This window comes from Protobothrops mucrosquamatus, unplaced genomic scaffold (genome assembly GCF_001527695.2).
Source record: "Protobothrops mucrosquamatus isolate PMUCROS unplaced genomic scaffold, P.Mucros_1.0 scaffold8737, whole genome shotgun sequence".
Classification (NCBI taxonomy): Eukaryota; Metazoa; Chordata; class Lepidosauria; order Squamata; family Viperidae; genus Protobothrops; species Protobothrops mucrosquamatus.
In genome coordinates, this window is record NW_015394531.1 from 1 (window position 1) to 9077 (window position 9077).

The 9077-nt window shown below is 36.5% G+C and overlaps 1 protein-coding gene across 1 annotated transcript in view; it reads left to right on the forward strand.

Moving 5' to 3' along the window:
- Positions 1-48: 48 nt before the first annotated feature.
- Positions 49-9077, forward strand: part of LOC107300842 (putative tRNA pseudouridine synthase Pus10) — a gene marked incomplete at its 5' end in the record, with an annotated part of 11897 nt that continues 2868 nt past the window's right edge. Inside the window, 9 exons of the mRNA XM_015830131.1 lie at positions 49-110; positions 1026-1071; positions 1953-2017; positions 3367-3457; positions 4356-4476; positions 4736-4792; positions 6095-6171; positions 6631-6686; positions 7469-7586. Coding sequence (XP_015685617.1) covers positions 49-110; positions 1026-1071; positions 1953-2017; positions 3367-3457; positions 4356-4476; positions 4736-4792; positions 6095-6171; positions 6631-6686; positions 7469-7586 — 693 coding nt within the window. The remainder of the gene's footprint in view (positions 111-1025; positions 1072-1952; positions 2018-3366; positions 3458-4355; positions 4477-4735; positions 4793-6094; positions 6172-6630; positions 6687-7468; positions 7587-9077) is intronic.

Consider the following 9077-nt stretch of genomic DNA (forward strand, 5'->3'; position numbering starts at 1 on the left):
CAAATTGCCAGTAGCAATTAAAAATTAATTTCTATCTTTGTGATTCAGAGCCTGTTTGAAGTGAGTGTTGTATTTGCTCATCCAGAGACAGATGAAGATTGCTGTTTTCTGTAAGTAATAATATAACAAACAATGTTTTATGAGAGCAGAGACAGATGGGTGAACATTCTAGGTTCTCCCTCCAATATCTGAGATACCTCGAGTAAGCTACTTTTTGAAATAGCTAATAGACAAGCTGTTTTCCCTGATAGGGCTGCTGCTGAGGGCTAGGTGCCCTGCATAATGTCACCATGATTGGGTTGCATTCCTTAGGATAAAAACAGAGCAGTGGCACTCAGATATCACCATTCACTCTGTTTCCAATAACATGCTCCTTCTTGCCCATGATTCTGGTACCAGGAGGACCGTTAAAGTGGAGTGGACAGGATAAGAATGTAACTCTACTCACTCATGCTACTGGAGCCATTCTACCCTTCACCTGCTAAATGTCTTCCCTCTGGGGAGTGAAGTGGGAAGAACAGTTTTTTCTTGTCAAGAATGAAATGCAAGGGCCTGAACTGGGATTTAAGCAGTTCCAATTGAGTTGATTGTCTCAAGCTTGTACTTTGTTTGAATATAGCCCTTTGATCTCCTGGTCAATAGAAGAGATCAGAATCTTCTGCCCTTCAGCCTTTTAATCCTTGGGCAAATGTCAGCAGGAGCTCAATAACATAAAACTCCTCAGATTGGCCTTAATTTTGCTGTGATATTCTGCCAGAGAAGCAGAGCCTTCCATTAGTCCTTTGTTCCATGGCCAAAGAAAGGGGCCTTGGAGCCTTAGGAGCCCCAAGGAGCAAGAGTTGCCTGACTAGATAGAGATTGAAAAGGTGTTTTAAAAATATCTATCTCCTTGGCGATTGTTCTTAATAAAATGGTTTGACACACGTAAGTATAAAACATTATATTATTGTATTCATTATTTATTTGGTAGAAAATATAATCATCTTTTTAAAGATATTTCACTGATTTTTGTTGTTTTCATTCAGAGCTTCAGTGTGTCCAAGCTGCTTCAAACCAGCCAAAAATAAACAGGTAATTAACTTTAATTTTATACAGTTACCAATACTTGTGCTCCAAACACCTGTATCTCATAATAGGCACTCTGGTGCTTTCTAAATATTTTGACCTTGCTGGCTGAAGTTTCATGAGATCCCATTCAAAACATCTGGAGAATGCAGAGTACTTACCACGGGCTTAGACTTTTTAATATACGTATCTTTAAAAACAGGCAATTGCTAGTTGCAGATTCCTTAGTTGCCATAGTATATTTATTCTTGTCTTTTATCATTATTTGGGTTATATAGTTTTTAATTTTTTTAACTGCCCAGAATTTGCAAAATGGGCAGTCATATGACGTAAATAAATAAGAATATTTATGTATAAATCATGTTAACTCCAATATAAAATAGGAGAGGCAGTTTGGTGTAGTGGTTAAGACATCAGGCTAGAAACTGGGAGACCATGAGTTCTAGTCCCACCTTGGGCATGAAGCCAGTTGGTGATCTTGGGCCAGTCACTTTCTCTTAGTCCTAAGAAAGAGGCAATGGCAAATCATTTCTGAAAAACCTCAGGCTTATTTTGGCAGTCTCCAAGAATCAGAGACAATTGAACAGAAGGAAAAAATAAATAAAAATGAATAAAATACAGGGAGGCACATACTTCCCAGGTAAGATTGGCACCCAAAACAGTCTGAAGTTAGAATTTGTAAAACCTAACTCTCTATTAAAAATGTAAAACATTTCTTCTATAATAAAACACCAAGCTTAGAACAAAATAAGGAAGCATCAAACAAAGGGAATATTACCAGATAAGCCATTGAAAAATGGCTTCCAACTTGGCTAAAATAAATAAAGTAGAAAGAATAAGGTTTGCAGTGTCTGATAACTTGAGTAATATTTTATTTTTCTCTATAGTCTGTCTTCACCAGAATGGCCGTGGTAAAAGCTTTGGATATGATTGATGAAGAAGAGTTTCATAAGTAAGTCACCCCACATTCACACACAACAGAAAGATAATCAAGCAGCATGTTGGCAGATGCTTAGAAAATAGTGTTTCTACCAGCAGCCAGTATGAGGTTTTTAAGAACAGGAAATAAGGCCGACTGTAATTTTTATGACAGTGATTGTGTGATACAGTAGAGGAAATCTATTGATGTAGTGTGCCCTGAAGTCAGTGAAGTGTTTCGAAAGGTTTCTCATATTTGCTTTGCAAACAGAATAAACAGATATATGCTAATTAGTGTTGCGGATTGGTAGATTTGCAACTAGTTGGATAGCTGCATCCAAAGGGTATTCTTATGTGGTTCTTCATCATCCTAAAAAGAAGCAATCAGATTGGCTTCCCCGCACTCTTTCTTTGAGTCAGCAATATTCAATATCTTTATAAAAGACCTAAAAGATGAAGTGGAAGGAATTATTAATAGATTTACAGATGATCCCAAGTTGTAAAATTGTGGAAACTTATCAGAGGGTCATGAACAACTAGAAAGAGTGGGCAGCAGTATTGCAAACTATTTTTATAGTATCTTTATTTCAATATTCAGCCAATATAAAGTAAAAAAAAAAAAAACCACACTACGTGATTAAGAATTCTAGCATAAAAAGAGTAGGCCTAAAAACAGTCAAGACAATAATGATATGGGTTAGGCATGAGGACAAAAAATGGTAAATAAAACCAGAACCTGTGCTGTGTTATTTAAAAAAAGAGAAATCATGGCCACAAAAGCTGTGAAATTGGGCAACAGGAGTCATAAAAGCAATTTAGGCATGTGTCAAGCACGGATTGCTCAAGTTAACATGTAATATTCAGTGGATTTTGCATGCTCTATGTAGAGTTTGGCAATCTTATTCATTTGAGGGGGTTGAATCAGTAGGGCAATGTAAAATTGGTCTCTGTGGTTGGGTAGACTGTTTAGTAATGGGAGAGTAAATGTATTGCAGATATCTTTGTAAAAATGATTAAGAGAGAAGGATGTGCTCGGTGGTGTTCTGAAAGGCTACAGAAATGCCGGGAAGGCGTGCGTAGTGTGCTTTGGTGATGTGCATCCATTATATGCTGCTGAAGAAGCCTACAGGCTGGCTTGTGTTCCTCTGGTTATGGTAGATGAGCTCAGATTTTCAGTACTGTATTACCAAAGTTATCAATTAATTTTTTGCCTTCTTCTGTTTCTTAGATATAATAGTGCACTATTTAAAATTACTCACATTATAAAAATGTTTTTGAAATATTTTAAAGAAAGTTTTGCACAATCTATTTATTTTGCACAATGTTTAACTTTTCCTTCAATTTTTATTTAGTGAATCGCTCTTTATATCTCCTCTAATACAGGAACTATCCATCTCCTCCACATTCACCTAAAACTCCTTGCACAGCTATTGACATTCAATGCAACAATGGTGCCATTTTTGTGGCTGGTGAGAACAAATTTAGTAGAGATTAATAAGGATTACTCCTTTTTTAAAAGATTACTGAGCAATTGTGCCCTCTGCTTAATACGAAAAGGCTACTCATATGATTATATAAACAGTTTTGTTCTACGGGGAAGTATGATGGTACAGCACAAGTCAGACATTGAGAAAGTGTTAAAAATGATGTTTTTTTTTCAGTGATATTCATCTGCATTGAAGAAAATTGATATTAGAATATATTAAATTGACTTCAAATGAGGATTTGTTTTTCAAATCACAGCCTATTTTTGATTAAAATGGGTTATTAGGAAGTAGTATTTATATTTGGCAGTTTTTCTTGGGAAAGGACTATACTCAGTTGACAATATGTTCTGTTGAAGTCACTGGAAAAGCATCTTGGAAAATAATCTGGGTTCAGAATGATTAGATGAAATACAAATATTGTTTTTCATCAAAGTTGTTTTTCATCAAAGTATTGATACTTTCATCAAGCAGAAAAAAAACCCTTAACATGTGATGTGCTGTATATCACAATAGATCAGTGTTTCTCAACCGTGACAATTTTAAGGCATGTGGACTTCAACTCCCAGAATTCCACAGCCAGCATTGCTGGCTGTGGAATTCTGGGAGTTGAAGTCCACATGCCTTAAAATTGTCAAGGTTGAGAAACACTGCAATAGATCAACCAGCTGAAAGATCTGTTTTCGAAGCAAACTTACGCTAGGGCCTTTGCTGCGCAAGGCACGAGGAAAAAGCAGTTTAAGGAGCAATGCTTGAAGGATCTTCTAATACATACTTTATGATAGTGATTTCCTTTCTTGGTTTCTAGTAAAATGCTTTTATTTGTAATACGTTTGCTGAACTAAGAGTTAATAAATATCGTAGCACATTTTTTCTGTTCTCTGTTTCTNCAATAAATATTCAAGAACTCTACCTCAGACGCCCTGGATTATAGATGGAGAGAGGAAGATGGAATCATCTGTAGAAGAATTGATCTTGGAGCATCTCATGGCTGCCTTCAAAGCAGATAGTGAGTGTTTGCACACATACGTTTATTTACGTTACTTAAAATAAGCTGTGTACACACTGATGAAAAAAATGCAGACAAATCGTGCAAGCAAGTAACCCACCATCTGTTTAATGTAGAGCTAAACTGATTTGTCTAGGTCATGTTGAATTGCTTGGTTTGCATATGGATTTTTAGCTCATGTTCTATTTCTGACAACTGCATCTCTCTCATATTAGTGCCTCAGCAAATTTGGTTAATGTTTCTTTCTCCTGTTTTTAAGGTTTTAATTTTTCATCCTCTGGAAGGGAAGATGTGGATGTGAGAACATTAGGCAGTGGTAAGTTCAACACTTGAAAATACCCTAAATGGGAGATACCAATTGATGATCCCTTGGCCAAAAAAAAAAAGCCATTTCTGAGATCAAGGGAGTTGGAAGGGGCCACTTAGGCCATGGAGCCCACTTAGGCCATGGAGCCCACTGTTCAGTGTAGAAGTGATTAACAAAATCAGTATTTTTCATTGAAACTGCAACTTGGAAGTTCTGTCCAGCAATTAGAAGTTAACATTTTGAAGGGTTTTGTTAATATTTATATTTCTGAATACAAAGAATCTGCTATATTTTCTTGCATTTCTTGTTCTATTCCTGTTGAAAAATGGAATTGACTGCAATCATGTGGATAGCATTTCTAAAGAAATTTCATTATGAGAAAACTTACGACTTAAGAACATTTATGTATAAAAGATCTTCATTTAAACGTTATTTATGTAATTGAACAACAACAAAAGGTGATGTAATTGAACAACAACAAAAACTATGAAAATTTTACTGTGAAATAACTTACTCAGTTAACAAATAAATTAACAAAATTCGCCAAACATGTTTTGTGGTCCTGTAGCCACATAATTATTTTTGTCTTGTTTGTCCAGAGCACATTGTTCCAGAAGTCCTGCTCTTTGCCTAGGTGTTTATAAGCAAACTTTCGTCTTGCCCTGATATATTTTTTTTCTGGACAGCAAAAACTTTCTCTTGGCACACCTCCCATGTAGTTTTAATTTGTGCAATTTCTTTCTAATGGAAATCTCATGCACTTTGACATTGATTGTAGCAAGAGGTACCTGAAGCTCCTGTGATGAAATCCTAGGATTCTGCTGTAGGGTTGAATTTATGGGGCAGCCTGGCCTGGGCAAGTAGGCAGCTGTTTGAAATATTTTACACTTGTAGATGATCTTCTGGACAGTGGAATTATTGATGTCCATTTGGTTAGTGATCCTTTGAAATCCCTCCCCAGCCATTAGGCATCTATAATTAAGTAAAGAGTAAATTAAACTAATGTTTGAGGTTTAAGTAAAACTAGTTCCTTCCGGGTTCTCTATAATGATGTTCTAATCATTTGCAACTGATCTGGTGCAACTGATTTTAATTTTCGGTATTTGAGGTAAGTATGTACTAAGTTTTTCCCTTTGTGAACTTCCATCTTGATATAATTTTATATAGTTTGTTTAAAATGGACTTTTTTCAATTGTCAATTTCCTTTTTTCCCCATGTCTAAATCTGAAAACTAGTTTATAATTTTATATTTGTTTTCTTCTCACCCTCCTTTCTTGATTGCCACCATCATGATTACACCATTGTTCATAGGAAGACCCTTTGCAGTTGAGCTAGTTAATCCTCGAAAAGTCCAGTTGGCTGCAGTAGAAATGAAGGCGCTTCAACAGGTATAATATTTGGAAGTTGACCTGTAACCATTGTCATGTAGATTGGCATGAAGGGAGGCAACCATTTGCCTTGCAAAAGGTTGAATTTACCTATAAAGCTAAATTGCTTGGGGACTAATATGATCTTCTCCACTTGGAGGGTATTAAACAGTGGGCAGATGAAAAATCGGCCCTAAGATCCATGGAGAAGAGAAAACTATCATAGCAATTTTACACATCGTCAGCTTAATGTCGATGTATATATCCTGCCCTAGCATTTAAGTTATATATACACGCTGCTGATTTCATAATTCATATGGCAAGAATTAATTGATGAAATTCAGGAATATACATGGTACTCCTTGTTTAGCTGTAAGGGTATAGTGATTTAACTATCCATTTTTAAAAGAAATTGTTTTTACTATCAGATTTCAATTGAAAAATAATCACATATTTTTTATTTTAAAAAAACACTTTTAGAGGATCAACAGTTCTTCAGACAAAGTCCAAGTTCGTGATTTACAGCTTGTCAACAGGTTAGTTGACCTTGTTAGATAAAACTTTTTAAAACAGGACTTTTTTTTAAAAAAAAAAATCTCAACCTGAGTCTCTTTTTTTAGCATATTTCCATGGAAAATGGAATCACCTCATTTTTCCTGGCTCTGACATAATCTGGAAAATTTACTGAAATCAGCAGAAGAGGCTCCTTTAAAGGAGTCGATCGATCTGTGAAATGGGAGGGGCTTCTGTCCTGAGGTTTCCAGGCAGTGGAATGTGTTCTCTGAAGTAGTATATTGGATACACACTCCTCAGTGGGGAGTAGGGAAATTGTAGAAATACGTCTTTTTCCAAACTTTTAATGGCTAAACTGATTTCAGTTGTCCTGATTTTAGTTTTGATTCTGCTATTTTGACTAATTGAGTTTTGTTTTCTTCTTATTAATTGCCTTCCATGCTTATATATGAATAATGATTATAAATTTAATAATAATAAGAAAAGAATAACAAACCTATAACACAAGATCATAAAAAGGTCTAAAACGTATTTGATCACAAGCATGAGTTGGGAGATCTGCTTCTCTTTTTCAGTTGATCAGCATATTTTATTGATTTATTGATCAAGTAACTTGTCTCAAAGGTCCTTATATTACAGATTGCAGATTTTTGGGAATCCTCTGCAACTGCAGATTTTCTACTTTTGACATCAGGGATGTGCGGCAGGATGGAGGAGGAGATATTTTTCCCATCTAATATCTGATGAGACATCTTCTGCCCATCAGAAGTTTGTGGCTGTTCTAATTTGTTTGTTTTTATTTCAGAGAGGCCATTGTACATATGAAAGAAGGGGAAGAAGAGAAGACCAAGTCCTACAGTGCCTTAATATGGACAGAGAAAGTGATCCAAAAGGAAGACATCACATTTTTAGACTCAATGAAGGTTGCATGTCTGGGGTGGTATTTATCATTTGTTTGCTCGCTTTTAAATCCTTTACAAGATTTTACAAGCCCCATGTTTAACTTTCATCAAACGCAAGATGAAAATAATTGTTCCTTTTTTTTAATGGTAGACCACAGAATTCATGCAATGGCTTTGAGTATAATATTTTCAGAAGCGTGACACTGACAGTATAGAAATTACTTTCTATAAGAAGTTTCTATGCAGATGGATAATGTATAAACGATACATTATGTTGGGTTATTTAATGAACAAGTTAGTCTAGGATGAGAGCTGTTATAATCAAGTGTTCAACAGAATTAGCAACAAAAAGGCCTTGCTCTGTGTATATTAAACAAGGTCCAAGCCATCACTGAGCCGTAAAAAGCATTGGATATATTTGCTTGTTCTGTCCTTTGAAACAGCCATTTTCTGTAGAAATACTTCTGAAATAAATAAGAATAATATATATCCATCTTTCTATAAGTAACTGTCAGACATAGAACCATAATACAGGAAGGTTTGTTATTCTTGTCAACCATAACGATCTAGTCTATTCTTGTCAACCTAGTGGATGATCACTTGACTATGAGCCAGCAGTGTGCAGCAGCAGCCAAAAAAGCTAATACAATCCTGGGTTGTATAAACAGAGGCATAGAATCAAGATCACACGAAGTATTAGTACTGCTTTACAAAACCCTAGTGAGACCACACCTGGAATACTGCAACCAATTTTGGTCACCATACTACAAAAAAAGATGTTGAACCTTGGAAAAAGTTCAGAGAAGAGCAACTAAAATGATCAAAGGCCTGGAGACTAAAACATATGAGGAACAGCTGCAGGTTTGGCTAGTCTAAAGAAAAGAAGAATCAGGGGCGACATGATAGCAGTATTCCAGTATTTGAGGGGCTGCCATGAAGAAGAGGGAATCAAACTATTCTCCAAAGCACCAAAGGGCAAGACAAGAAACAATGGTTGGAAACTGACCGAAGAGAGAAACAACCTGGAATTAAGGAGAAACTACCTACCAGTAACAGTGAGGACAATTAACCAGTGGAACAGCTTGCCTTCAGAAGTTGTAGGTGTTTCATCAAGGTTTTTAAGAAAAGACTGGACAGCTACCTGTCTGAAATGGTATAGGTTTTCCTGCTTGAGCAGGGGGCTGGACTAGAAGACCTCCAAGGTCCCTTCCAGCCCTATTCTATTCTATAATACAGGAAAGCTTATTCATTCTTGTCAACAGGAAGAAAAGGTCAATGGAACAATGTTTGAAGAATGTATTTATTTGCTTTTAGTGGCCTTCCGGGTGCGCTTCAAGGTGATGGTTATTATCTTTAAAGCGCTCCATGGCACCGGACCTGGTTACCTTCGAGACCGCCTCCTGCCACAGATTACCCCCCACCGACCTGTACGCTCTCACAGAGTGGGTCTCCTCAGGGTACCGTCGGCCAGACAGTGCCGGCTGGCGACCCCAAGGGGGAGGGCCTTCTCTG